Below are 14,580 nucleotides of genomic sequence, written 5' to 3' on the forward strand. Positions count from 1 at the left end.
AACAACAACAACAACAACAACAATTATCTTGACAAGTGCTATGGCTATGGCTAAGTGCAATAGGCAAAAGCAACTTTTTGGTATTTTCTGCCTGCCTACTACTCCCTGTCCTCTGGGGAGTATGGAGATGAATTTTTGAAACATTTTCTGGCCTGGTCTAGTTGAGTCATTGAAGAGGTTGGGAAAGAAATATATCCCGGGCATTCATGGAGCACTTGGAGTCTCACAGCCTGAAGCCTAGAAATGCTGGAAAGGCATAACCAACAAGTTTTATTTAAATGAAGGTATTAAGCAATGGAATCGATTGGCTTCCAAGCTGTTGGAGAATACAGGACTATCCCTCGAGAAAGATTTATTGGTACAAACAGTTGTTGTTGTTAGGTGCCATCAAGTCATTTCTGATTCATAGTGACCCTATGCACAGCATAACAAAACACCTCCGGGTCCCATGCCAGCTCCACGATCCTTGCTGTATTTGAACTCATTGCCACAGCCACTGTGTCAATCCATCTCATTGAAGGCCTTCCCTACTTTCATCGACCCTCCACCTTACCAAGCATGACATCCTTTTTCAGGAAATGGTCCCTTCTGACTACCTGACCAAAGTCAGTGAGACGAAGTCTGGCCACTCTCGCTTCCAAGGAGCACTCCAGCTGCACTTTCTCCAGGACAGAGAAGTTCTTTTAGTCGTCCATGGTACTTTCAGCATTCTTTGCCAGCACCACAACTCAAAAGCATCAAGTCTTCTCATTGTACAGCTCTCACATGCATATGAAGTGATTGAAAATATCATGACTTTTGTCAGGCACACCTTAGTCCTCAAGGAGACATCTTTGCTCCTCAGCCCTTGAAAGAGGTCCTTTGCAGCTGATTTGCCCAGTGCTATACATCGTCTGATGTCCTGACTGCTGCTTCCATTGGTGTCACTTGTAGAAACACGTGATGTGAAGTCTTTGACAACCTCAGTCTTTTCTCCACTTACTGTTACGCTGCTTATAGGTCCAGTTGTGAGAATTTTTGTTTTCTTTATATTGAGATGTAATCCATACTGCAGACTGTGTTCTTCAGTCTTTATCAGTTAAGTGCTTCAAGTCATCCTCACTTTCAGCAAGCAAAGTTGTGTTGTCAGTGTATTGCAGGTTGTTAATGATTCTTCCTCCAATCTTGATGCCACATTCTTCATATAGTCCAGCTTCTCAGATTATTTGATCAGCACAGAGATTAAGTATGGTGAAAGGATACACCCCTGACATACTCCCTTCTTGATTTTAAACCATGCAGTGTCCCCTTGTTCTGTTCAAATGACAGCCTCCTGGTCTATGTACAGGTTCCTCATGAGTACAATTAAGTGTTCTGGAATTCCCGTTGTTCTCAATGTTATCCACAATTTGTTACGATCCACACAATCAAATGCTTTTGCATAGTCAATAAAACACAAGTAAACATCTTTCTAGTATTCTTTGCTTTCAGCCAAGATCCATCTGACATCAGGAGTGATATCCCTTGTTCCACATCCTCTTCTGAATCTTGCATTTCTGGAAGCTCTCTGTCAGTATACTGCTGCAACCGTAATCTTCAGTAAGATTTTACTTGCATGAGATATTAATGGTATTGTTTGATAATTTCCACATTCTGTGGGACCACCTTTCTTTGGAATGGGTACAAATATGGATCTCTTCCAGTCAGTTGGCCAGGTAGCAGTCTTCCAAATCTTCTGGCATAACCGAGTGAGTGCCTCCAGTGGGGCATCCATTTGTTAAAACATCTCAATATGTATTCTGTCAATTCCTGGAGCCTTGTTCTTCATCCATTCCTTCAGTGCAGCTTTGACTTCTTCCTCTTGTACCATTGGTTCTTGATCATATGCCGCCTTCTGAAACAGATGAAGATCTACCAGTTCTTTTTGGTACAGTGACTCTGTGTAGTCCTTCCATCTTCTTGTGATGCTTCCTGCGTCATTCAATATTTTGTCCATAGAATCTTTCAGTGTTACAACTTGAGGCTTAAATTTTTTCCTCAGTTCTTTCAGCTTGAGAAATGCCAAGCATGTTCTTCCCTTTTGGTTTTCTAACTCCAGGTCTTTGCACATTTCATTATAGTAATTGGCTTTGTCTGCTTCAACTGCTCTTTGAATTCTGCTCTTTTATCTGTGATTTCTTCCATTTCCCTTAGCTACTCTCCATTCAAGAGCAAGTTTCAGAGTCTCTTCTGACATCCATTTTGGTCTTTTCTTCTGTTCTCGTCTTTTTTTTTTTTTTTTTGTTCTCGTCTTTTTAATGACCTCTTGCTTTCTTCATGGATGATGCTCTTGATGTCATCCCACAATTCCTCTGGTTTTCAGTCATTGGTATTCAGTGCATCAAATCTGTTCTTTAGATGGTCTCTAAATTCAGGAGGGATATATTCAAAGTCATCTTTTGGCTCTCGTGGACTTGTTTGAATTGCCTTCAACTTCAGGTTGAACTTGCATATGAACAGTTAATGGTCTGTTCCACAGTCAGCTCCTGGCCTTGTTTTGGCTGAAGATATTGAGCTTTTCCATCACCTCTTGCCACAGACATAGTCCATCTGATTCCTGTGTATTCTATCTGGTGAATTCCATGTGTATAGCCACCGTTTATGTTGCTAAAAAAAGATATCTGCAATGAGTAAGTCGTTGGTCTTTCAAAATTCTATCATGCGATCTCCAGCGTCATTTCTGTCATCAAGGCCAAATTTTCCAACTACCGGTGATTCTTCTTTGTTTCCAACTTTTGCATTCCTGTCACCAGTGATAATTAACACATCTTGATTGCATGTTCAGTCAACTTCAGATTGCAGAAGTTGATAAAATTTTTCAATTTCCTCATCTTTGGCTTTGGTGGTTGGTGCATAAATTTGAATAATAGTCATATTAACTGGACATATGGATATTATCTTATCACTGACAGCATTGTACTTCAGGACAGATTTTGAAACACTCTTTGTGACAATGAATGTCATGCCATTCCTCTTCAATTTGTCATTCCTGGCATAGTAGATCGTATGGTTGTCTGATTCAAAATGGCCCAAACTGGTTCATTTCAGCTAACTCATGCCTAGGATGTTAATCTTCATTCATTGCATTCTATTTTTGACAACTTCCAATTTTCCTAGATTCATACTTCGTACATTCCATGTTCCAGTTATTAATGGATGTTTGCAACTGTTTCTCCTCAATTTGAGCCATGCCACATCAGTAAATGGAGGTCTCTAAAACTTTCCTTTATCCATATCATTAAAGTTGGTTCTACTCTGATGATACAGCTCTTTCCCAGTCATACTTTGAGAGCCTTCTAACCTAAGGGGCTCGTCCTCCTGCACTGTATAAGGTAATCGTTCCAGGCTCTTCATAAGGTTGCACAGTAATGTATCAGATAGTGTTTCTCTGCTATTCATAAGGTTTTCCTTGGCCAGTTCTTTGAGAAGTGGATGGCCTCTTCCTTTTTCCTAGTCTTTCTCAGGCTGTAAGCTGCATTGAAACCTGTGCACCATGTGCAACCCTGCTGACATTTGAAACACTGGTGGCACAGCCTTATGCCTCACAGCACATGCAAGCCACCACAGTAGGACAAACTGACGGACAAATTTGCCTCCCTTAGCTGTTGAAAACCTCTCTGCCTTCCCCTTCCCTGGATTCCTGATACTGCTTGCTCTGTTGTCCCCCTGGCTTCTCTTTACACTGCTTTCCTGCCTCTTGGGGGGGCTGGGTCCCTTCCCCTTACTCGGATCCCTGGTGCTGCTCTGCTCTGTTGTCCCCCTGGCTTCTCTTCTCCCCCGCTTTCCTGCCTCTTGGGGGTTCCTCTCTTTGTTGCTGCTCAACAAACAGAGCTAGGATTAAAAGGCCTCAGCTAGTTTTCCTATTGTGGACAAACTAAAGCTGTCCCGGGAATGGGACTAAATCTACTTCTGCACTCACAACTAGCAATCAGAATAGTGGATAGGATGATAAGTATGATGCCTATTCCAATGTACAGGCTGCTCATATTAAGGAAATCACTTATCTGAAGAAGAATCCATCTTCTTTTTGGAGAGGAGTTTGAGATCTTCCACTGATTCACAGGTGTAAGATAGATTACTTGTGTCTTGGGGTTCTTCAGACAGCTTTCTGACTGATTTAATTCTGGATTTGTGTATCTAGCTGTTTATTCGCTTCAGTTTCACACCTGTGGGAGTTGATAACACACCGGGCAAGGGCCTGTCCGTAAAGGCTCTAATGAGAATGAGGTCCTCTTTCCTTCCAGTCTCACATTAGGACCCAACTTCCAGGTGGGATTACAGGGTCTGTGTGCTTTCTGTTGGGACTGGGGAGGGTTTGCTGCCCGAAATCGAGCAGGGTGTGCTGGACCTTACTCCGGTCAGTCACGTGTTGCAGGAGCACATCCACTTCTGGTGTTTCTTGGATGACCTGTAAGTGGAAAGATCTTCCATACATTAATTCAAAAGGGCTTAAGCCTATTGTCTTCCTTAGGGAGGCTCTTATTCTTAAGAGGGCAGTTGGCAGACTCTGCATCCAATCTAACTTAGTTTCCTGGCATAATTTTACCAGAGCTCTCTTAAGGGTTTGATTAGCTCTTTCCACCTTCCCTGAGGCCTGTGGTCTCTGTGAGGTGTGTAGGGTATACCTGATCCCCAATGTGGTAGCCACGCTTTGTGTGATTTTGGATATAAAGGCTGGCCCATTGTTACTTTGTAGACTGAAAGGAAGTCTGAATCAAAGAATGACTTCCTGGAACAATGCTTTGCTGACTTCCATTGCCTTTTCTGTCCATGAGGGAAATATTTCCACCCATCCTGAGAAGGTATCTGCCATCACTAACAAATATTTATATCCTTTGCACCTATTCATGACAGTAGTCTATTTGTCAGTCTTCTCCTAGGAATGTTCTTCATCATTGAATAGGTTTAAGTAAAGTGAAGGTTTTAATTTTCCCTGTGGGTTGTTTTGTTGACATAAATGACAGGATTGAGTGACCTGTCGGGTGACTTTTCCAGATTTCTTTAATATTACTAATCATTCTAGCAGCAGCTTGAGCAAGTCCACCCCTGTATGGAAGGCCTGATGAAAGCTTAAACTTCCAGGCCAGTGCTTCTGGAATAAGGGGTTTCCCATCTGATTCCTACCACTCAGTTGAGGGTTGAACATATCCTTTACTTTCTGCCCACCTTTCCTCCTCCTGGTGTAGGGTGCCCTATCTCCTACTTCAGTAGGACTAGGGAGTAGGACTAATTCAAGATGGGATTTGGGTATGCCCTCCCAGGCAACCCTTTTTGCCTGTCTGTCAGCTTTGTTATTGCCATCTGCTACACTGTCCTCCCATTGGTGCCCTTTGCAATGCATGACAGCTATTTCCTGGGGCAAAATGACAGCTTTTAGTAGCCAAGCAGTCTCTTTCCTCTACTTCACAGGCATGTTATGGGCTGACATTATCCCCTTTCTTTCCATATTTGTCCATAACTCACTGCCATCAAGTCAGATCCAACTGATAGCGACCCCTTGGAAACCCAAGGCAGTATCACTACAGAAGTAGATCGCCCAGTCTTCCTCCCGAGGAGCAGCTGTGGGTTTGAACCACCATCCTTCTGGTTAGCTGTCAGATGCCTTAGGCACTATGCCACCAGGACATGCACAATAAGGAAGGCATATTTGCCGTCATATGGGTCTGGATTCTCTTTCCTTCTGCTAATTCTAAAGCTCTAGTGAGGCCTATGAGTTCTGCCTTCTTGGCAGATGTGTCTGTGGGTAAGGAGCTGTTCTCTATAACCCTTGTTTTGGAAACCAACACATATCCTGCACACCAGTGGCCATTTATTACCATGCTGCTTCCATCAGTCAACCAAATATCTGCTGCCCCCTGCAATGGGCTATCTTTTAAATCTGATCTCCCTGAGTAGGTTTGGTTATTACCTCCTCACAATCATGGTGGAGAATCTCCATGGGTCCTCTAGTCTCCACAGGGAGAAGAGTGGCAGGGTTTAGAGTCTTCTATAACTCAAGTCTGATGTCAGGTAGTACATCTATATCCAAGTAAAAAGGTTAACCAGGTCTGGGATTCCCAAGGCTGGTGCCTGCAAGAGGGATCTTGTGAAATCCTGAAATGCTGCCTCCTGTTCCTTTCCCCAGAAAAGGGGTTGTTCTTTGCCGTTTAAGGCTTCATATAGTGGCTTGGCTGTTTCCCCAAACTGTGGTATCCAGATATGGCAGAACCCTGCCATGATGAGAAATTCTCTAATCTGTTTATGGGTGGAAGGAGAGGCAAGTGCACAGATAGAACCCACTCTGGCATGGGATAGCTTCCACTGCCTTGGTGAGATACTGAACCCAAGTAGGTAACCTCAGGCGTGCATAGTTGTGCCTTCTCCTTTGAAACTAGAACCCTTTCTCAGCCAGGAAGTTTAATACTCTTCAAGTGTCAGCCATTGCTGATAGTAGGGGTGCAGACTAGTAGGTCATCCACATATTGCACTATGGTGCTAGGGGATGGCATGGGGATGGCAGTTCTAGCTCTTCCAGGAGTCTGCTTAAGATGTTCTCAAAGATTTGAGGGGAATGCCTGAATCCTTGTGGCAAAACTTCCCACTGTAATTGGCATGCTCGCCCAGTAGCAGGCCATCACATTCAAAGGCAAATAAAAATTGTGAGTCCTTATGTAAAGGAATAGCAAAGAAAGCATCTTTCAAGTCCAACACTGAAAATCAGGTTACACTTAAGTGATAATAGTATAGGGATTGGGAACCACTGGATAGAAGGGCACCACAATCTGATTTATTGCTTGTAAGTCTTGAACTAACCTTCACTTCCCATTTGCTTTCTAATGGCTAAAAGGTGGGGTGTTTCAAGGTGATAGCTTTCCTATGAGCATGTCTGCCTTTAGTAGGATTAACTGGGATTAGGGCTTGTCTTTGCCCTCTGAGGAGAGAGGATACTGTACCCTTTTTAAGTAGGTATGGTTTTGTTTTAGTTGTATCTTCACTGGAGGTATTCCACTAGCCTTTTGCCGCCAGTCACTTGCCCAAACTGTGGGGTCAACACCAACAAGGTCTGGGGAAGGAAGCTCCACACTACCACCTGTTTCTGCTGGTGTCCCCATGCACATGATTCTAGGATGCAGTTGCAGCTGAAAGCCTGTTTAGCAAGAAAATCTCTTCCTATAAGGGAAATGGGCACTTCTGGTATTAAAAGGAATTGATGGAAAATAAGAATTCTCTCCCCCAGCGACAAGTTAATGGAGGAGTTTTATATCTTTTAACTGGGTGACTGTCAATGCCCACTACCAAGCAGGAGGGGGGAGGCTAGAGTACTGCCAAAGGATTTTAGGGCCGAATAAATTGTTCCTGTATCAGTGAGAAATCCTATATGCTTACTGGCCACTTCCATGGTTACCCAGGGTTCTTTGTGGAAAGCACTGATGATGTGAGTAGGAGCATTTCTCGAACCCAGGCCCTGTCATTCCTCCTGGTTGGCTGCCATCGGGACCTTGTGATCTCCACATCTCCTGCTTCAGGGTGAGGGGCAATCATTGAACCAGTGTCCCACCTCTCCACAGCGAAGACATGGCTTCCGAAGGGTGATGACATTTAATGGGGCTGGGCACTTGTTACAAACATGTCCAGGCTTGCCACATCAGAAACATGTAACCCTGCCATCTTCCCCTGGGCCATGTAGGGTGGCTGGTTTGCCCAAGGCAGCGAGTGCTGCCACTAACAATTTGGCCTTTTGGCAGTCCTGACCTGTTACCTCAATCTCACGGTTGTTGAAGACTCTGGTGGCCAGCTCCAATAGCAGAGGTGGGTTTGACTGCAGATATCAGGAGCAGACTGGTTCATAAAATGGGTGTTTATGACAGTGTTGGCCTCAGGAGTATTTGGACTGAGATTGGTATACTTTCTGATTGCCTCCATCGGCTTTCCCCTGAAGACAGCAGCGTTCTCAGCCTTCCCTTGAATGACCTCAGCCATTTTGGCAAAATTTACAGGCTTAATTTGGATGCTGCTCACCCCTCCTAAGAGATGGAGGATCATGTGGCTTTGGAGTGTCACATACACACCCCCCCCCCTTCAATCTGATAATTCCATCCGGGATCTGCTAAGGGCACAGCCTCATTCTGTGTGGGCGAAGCTTGATGGGCGTGAAGGTGGTCTCCACAGGCTTGCCCTGCTGCCACTGTTCAGCTTTGCTCATCAGGGTTGCAGCAGGACAACAGGAGGACCCAGAGGTCCTTCTATGTTAGGTCATACATTGGAGTTAATGTGCTCAGATTCCTCTATAAACTGTGAGGGGTCCTCTGAAAAGCTTCCTATCTTCTCCTTGCAGCTTCTGAGGTCCCCCATTGAGAAGGGGACATGGACCCTGATTGTTGTCCCCTGGGCCCCAAGACCTTCTGTAGCAGCAGCCCAGCTGCGAGGGGGCCCCAGCCAGGGCTGTTGGAACTGTCTCCTCCATGACAGGCCCAGTATCAGGAGGGGCCGTAGAATTTTGTTTCTGGCCTGTAGGCGGAGATGGTGACAAGGTTCGAGGAGCTGCAGTAGTCTTCTTTTCTGGGAGTGGCTTATTTATAGGACTCCTCTCTACACAGGACTCATGTAACTTGGGATTATCTCTGACATGTATAAAAGCACTTACATAAGGGACCTCTGTCCACTTTCCTTCCCTCTTACAAAGCAGGTCGAGCTGCAGGATGATATTATAGTTTAGGCTGCCATTCTGAGGCCAGATGTCCTGGTCCCCAAGCTGCTACTGGGGCCATACAGTATTGCAGAAGAGTATGAGTTTCTTCTTCCGCAGGCTATCCAACGGTAAAGCCTTCCAGTTGTTCAGCAAGCATCCCAGGGGCGAATTGGTGGGGATAGACACTTCCTGGGCCGTGTTCCTAAGAGACAGAAAAGAGAATAAAAGGAAGGTTTGTAGAGGCTGCCAAGAGTGCCGAGGGTGAGCCCATTGGGCTACCAAGGGTGAGCCTCTTTATATGGGGAATCCACGCTATGACCCCATAAACACTGAGTTTTTCTGTAGAAGTTATGTAGCTCCTTGCCACAGCCACCCTAGCCAAACACAGCCTACCGTCCCCTCCTTTGTGCTTTTCTTGGTGTCCGATACCGTTGGTGTCCCACCACCACATCTCCTACACTAGGATGCAGGCCTCTGCTTCTGGCATCTACGAAAATGTTCACACAGAATCGCTGCCACTGGGCCTCCCTTACCAGCAGCTAGAGAACTGCAATCGCTGTGAGAGTTCTCAAGCTAATGGATCCTTGCGCTGTCGGAGTTGACAGCATTTTTCCCATCAGGTAATCGTTCCCTTTGGGTCAGTCTCACTACATTTGACTCCTGCCATCCAATGAGTCTGAAAACAATCTTCTGGATGATGCAGTAAACTGGCTAGTCCCCACGGAGTTACTACTTCCCTTAATGTTTCTTCCGAGACTGTTGATGCCTGCACACAGAAAATACACTGGTCTTATTCTCTAGCCCATCCTTCAATTAAATTTCTCCATTTCTCCCAAACTCACAAGCACGGAAAAGTAAAAACCCTGTGTTCCAAAGCAGTTGATGCCAAGCACACGTGCTCCCATTTCCCTGCCAAACACACAAGCTCACTTATTCTGTTTCTTTAAGATGACTGCTCCCAGGTCTCTGCTTGCTCTTGCTCGGGCCTGCTTATTTTCAAGTCTCGCGTTTCGGCACCAATATGTTATCAAGGTGAGGAAGCCCTCTATCTGGTCTTGCCCAACTCGCAAGAAGAATCTCCACAAGCAAGCGATTTGCAGGCAGGCAGTCGCAGGCGATCTGTGAGCAAGCAGTGTTGGGTGGCACCTCAACAGACCTACTCAACAAAGCTCCAGTCACACAAGCACACAAGCCTTTATGAAAAGCAAAGTACATTTCCAAAGGGTGGAAACAGGTCTCTCCCCACGAGTGAGAAGGACCCCAAGCTGTCTAGCTTAATTGCTTTGTTCTTCGTAAAAGAGATGTTCTTAAGGTGGGGTTGGGCCCCTTGAGTGACAGGACCTAAATATATAATCATATCCCTTCTGCGTACGTTCCTTCCCATAATTCAGTCTGTTATAATTAGATTCATGAGCTGACCACAGTGCTAATTAGGTTATATTGATATGGCCACATCATTTGGGTCAGGGGTATGAGGCTTCTGCACATGCCCCAAATTAGGGAATTCCCCAAAATCTCAAGTTCATGGGTCTGTGGTGGTTCTGCTTAATTTTAATTGGCTACATCTCACAGGTGGTTGCAGTCAGTTGCAGGTATTAGCTCATTAACCTCCTTAAATATTCTGCCTCTCTCCCTTTCTCCTTGTTTCAGGCCTGCCCCTAAGGCAGTCCTCCTATCCTATCTTCCTGCCTAACACTGGCCGTGTCTTTCCACAGGGCCTTGGTGAATGGCATGCACCTTGGTTCAAGTGGAGGTTATTGACTTTGCTTTTCTTTGTAGGCCCCAACACTGCAGAGTGCAGTGTGCCGATTCCTTGGCTAAGTGCCTGGTCCTGGATGCTGATGACGAGGCTGTCCTGAACCTCATTGCAGAGTGTGAGTGGGACCTGAGCAACCCTCCTGGAAGCACGAGTGGCAGCCACAGGGAGCAGGAGACGGACTTCCCCAGCTCACAAGGTACGCTGCTCACCCCACACAGCAGCCGACTGAGCGAGCAGGCGTGTTCTGGGTGTCTCCGTGCATGATTGCACTCTTCAGAAGACCTACCTTCAGATGTGGCAACTTGGTGAAGTTTTTGTATGCTTTTGGCTTGGACTATAGAATCACAGAAGGAAAAGGTAAAGTGTTTAAGTTTAGCATGGGTGTACCTCACAGAGTTAAATCGAATTCTTTCAGGTTGCGTGGAGGTAAGGCGTTCTGTGGCCACGAGGGATGTTCACTTAGCTTTCACAAAGTGCTAGGAGCCCATGCCTGTTTTTGGACCTTTAGACCCTAATAAGGACCTCATGTGACAGTGCATTGTGTGGCCTTGTTTAAGGTCCTTGACGAAGGACTTTCTCACTGGCACGTGTTGGTAAGCTTCAGCTTCCTGTACTCTTCTCCATAATGGGTGTCTAAGAGCTGTTCATTCTAACAAGTGGAGGCATACGTTGGGCCTGAAACCCCAGAACTCTGCCCTCTTGGCAGTGGCATCCCCCAGGCCCCATGTTCATCAGCTTCCAGTATTTTGCACCTGCCTCTTGGACACACACCATGGTGAGCCCGAGTCAGCGTCCTCCCCACCCCTGCAGCCTACACCAGGGGCTTCCCTGGTTCAGGTGCCACTTGACATTAATTAATAGAAAGATTATTCAAAGTGGTTTTGAAGGGCAGGGATAAAGAGGACTTGGACCAAAGGGAAGTCAGTAAAATGGCAAACCTGGGTGAGTGCAGCTGCCTTCCTGCTTCTTCCCACAGCCAAGATGCAGAGACGGGGGCTTACCCCACACACCTGGAGACAGTGAGGGGGCTCATCCACTCTGGAGGGGCCTGCATGGAGGCGATGTCTGGATGGAGGTGGTATCTAGATGGAGGTGGTGAGGGGGCTCACCCCAGTACCACCCATGTCTATTCTGTAGGGACCTGGATAGAGGTGGTTTGGGGGGTTCACCCTGAGACCACCCATGTCCACTCTGGAGGGGCCTGGATGGAGATGGTGTCTGGATAGAGGTCGTGTGGGAGGCTCACCCCAACACCACCCATGTCCATTCTAGAAGGGCCGGGATGAGAGTGATGTCTGGATGGGGGTGGTGTGGGGGGCTCACTCCGAGACCACCCATATCCAGTTGAAAAGGGCCTGGATGGGAGTGGTGCTGGATAGAGGTGGTGTGGGGGACTCACCCCAAGACCACCCGTGTCCACTCATAAGACGGGCTCCATGGCTGTCTCCCCTCCCACAGGGGGCGGATGTCATGTTCCCCTGCAGTGACAGGTCCTGGTGCCAGGGGAGCTCACAGAGTGTGAGCTGTGACCACTGTTGCCCCGTCACAATGACCTGACCACCCACAGTGCTCCTTTGTGTCCTGAGTCATGTCACCTTCTCAGTGAAGGTCTGAGCAGCAAAGCCCTCCCTCCAATGACTCAGCGGGATGAAGAGGAGTGTTTTGAGAGAAAGCAAGTATGAACAGTAACGAACAGCAGCACTGGCTGTGTAGCTTGTTCTAGGGGGCAGGTGTTAGCCCAGCAGCCCCCACCCACCCTGCAATAGGGGAAGAGACCCCAGATGCAAACAGCTTCTACAGAGGCACGTTCATGAAGCCTTAGACGGGACAAAGACACTGGTCCAGGACGAGGGAAGCCATTAGCAGGTACACAGTAGAGAAAGCTGAATAGTCTGCTGTGTCCTGGCCATGGGGCTAATTACACGACTGAGAGCAAAAAGGATCATCGCAGAATCACGCCTGGAGATAAAAGGATTTGTCACTGTCAGAGGCGGGACTGGAGAAATGGGGAAAGGACCATGCCTGGGATACGTCCATAACTGAAGATCCAGAAGGATTACAGGATTGGTTCCGGGGCTTGACCACCTGGCTACTGGCTGTGTGGTGGTCCAGATGTGACTCATGACCGTACAGCCTGAGTCATAGCTACAGGGTGGCTCTAAGTCAATCCCAGGACCACAACCCTCATTGAAGTTAGAGAAGGACACATCCAGGCAGGTTCCCTAGTTCTCTGTGTGAGCACAGTCTGCCTCCATCCACATACACTGAGGGCAAGCTGCTCTGTCCTGGAGCATGTCTGTGCACGGTCACAGCGTTTAAGTTCAGAAAGAACTCGCATCTGAACTTCCACGGATTCAGGCTCTCACCATGGCAGCTCTCCACAAACCAAGTGCTTGAGAGTTGAAGGGTTAACCTGCCTTGCAGGGTGCACATCACCTGTCTTCCCCAGGAGCCACTGAGGCACCAGTGGTGGAGCTGGGACCAGGACGGGGGCCATGTCTACTTGCACACACCACTGGTCCCATTTGGGCCCTGGCACCATGTTTCCTCCCTAGGGTGCCTTGTGACCACCGGGCAGTGTAAGGAGAGGTGGGTCTCCATAAGCACTGTCATCGAGCTGGCCCGAGTGGTTTTGGTTGTGAAGTACGGCTCAGATGAAACGTTAGAAAACAAACGCCCCTTGCCCCTCCAGGTTTGTTCTTCAGAGTGGGCCCTGTTCCACTCTGCAGACTTTAAAGTGACTTCCGGAAGGATCGCCATACCTGGACCATGTTCTTCTAAATACCCTTCTGGCTTAGCTTTCCAGTGCTGCTGTAACAAATGCCACAGGTCGGGGCTTTAACCAACAGAGATTGATCCTCTCACAGTTCAGGTGGCAGAAGTCTGAATCCAGAGCGCTGGCTCTGGCGGAAGGCCTTCTCTCGCTGTCAGCTTGGAGGGAAGGCCCTGGTCTCGTCAGCTTCAGCCACTGGGTCTCCCTGTGGCTTGGCATCTGTTGTGCCCCATCTCACTGGCTGGTTTAGTCTCTTTTCCGCCTCTACAGAGAGTGACTCAAAACACACGCTCTGCTCATCCTGCTCATCAACATAACAGCCGACCCGTCCCCTGAAGGGTTGTAACAACAGGCACGCAGGTTAGCATTGACCCACATGTTTGGTGGCACGTAATTCAACCCATTATACCTTTGTAGTTGGAGACCTCTGCGGGTGCAGTTGATCTGTGGCAAAACCACAGGTCACCTGGACCCAGTGGTCCGTCCTAGTGATGTGGTCGCCTAAGCTGAGCATTAGTGTGTCTTCTCTTACATGAACCAGCTCTTGGTGGCCATGCCTTGTAGCCAGCTGCTGCACTCTGGGCTGAACAGGGTCTACATGCTTTGCAAAGAAAGCTGGCCATGTCGAAGCAGATCAGGAAGCAAACGCAGACGTCCTTGCGGTCCACTGAGAGCAGTGTCCTGCAGAGGCCTGTGGCGGCCCCCAGCTCAGAACAGGCATGGGTGGCTGCGAGGCTGGGGCCCACCTCCGCCCATCTTCAGCTCTGACCCTCCCCTGTGGCTCTTGTTTCTTGGTGGGTTTTACAGTAATAGGAGTGTTTTGCCCCAGACAGTATTTGCATATTTCAAAGACTGATTTTTGTACTTATCAGAGAAAAATGCCTTCTCTTTCTGGACATCTTCTCATTAGCAGTCTGATGGAGAAGCAGGCTTTTGGGGTTGACGTCAGCTTTTATGGTGGAACAGGGTTCTAAAGACCTTGTACAAGTCAGAATTTGGAAACTGAGGAGTGGCTTATCAGGAAGGACTGTTGAGGAGGAGGAAGGCCTCCAGGACTCAGGGTCTCGAAGCAGCACCCAGAGCTGTGTTTGATCATGTCTTGGTTTCCTCTACATGGACTAATATGTTGGCTTACATGAGTTACGCGTTTCTGAAGAAATACTGAAAAGCAGGGAGGTGCACATTATTCACATTAGTGTGATAAAATGGACTTGTATTTTCGACATCCCACTATTTTAAATTCATGTACAACGCAACCATGTATGTACACTGTTTGTTTCTTTAACTTTTTATTGTGATTTGGTGGCATTTTACAAAGCAGAGTCATTTTACGTTCAACAACTCCTACACGTTTTGTGACTC

General features: G+C 47.2%; 1 protein-coding gene across 1 annotated transcript in view; it reads left to right on the plus strand.

Moving 5' to 3' along the window:
* Window positions 1-14,580, plus strand: part of CEP72 (centrosomal protein 72) — a 65,814-nt gene that overhangs the window by 23,062 nt on the left and 28,172 nt on the right. Inside the window, exon 5 of the mRNA XM_007955807.1 lies at window positions 10,466-10,641. Coding sequence (XP_007953998.1) covers window positions 10,466-10,641 — 176 coding nt within the window. The remainder of the gene's footprint in view (window positions 1-10,465; window positions 10,642-14,580) is intronic.

Source organism: Orycteropus afer, unplaced genomic scaffold (genome assembly GCF_000298275.1).
Source record: "Orycteropus afer afer isolate SDZICR_OR568_19922 unplaced genomic scaffold, OryAfe1.0 scaffold00541, whole genome shotgun sequence".
Taxonomy (NCBI): Eukaryota; Metazoa; Chordata; class Mammalia; order Tubulidentata; family Orycteropodidae; genus Orycteropus; species Orycteropus afer.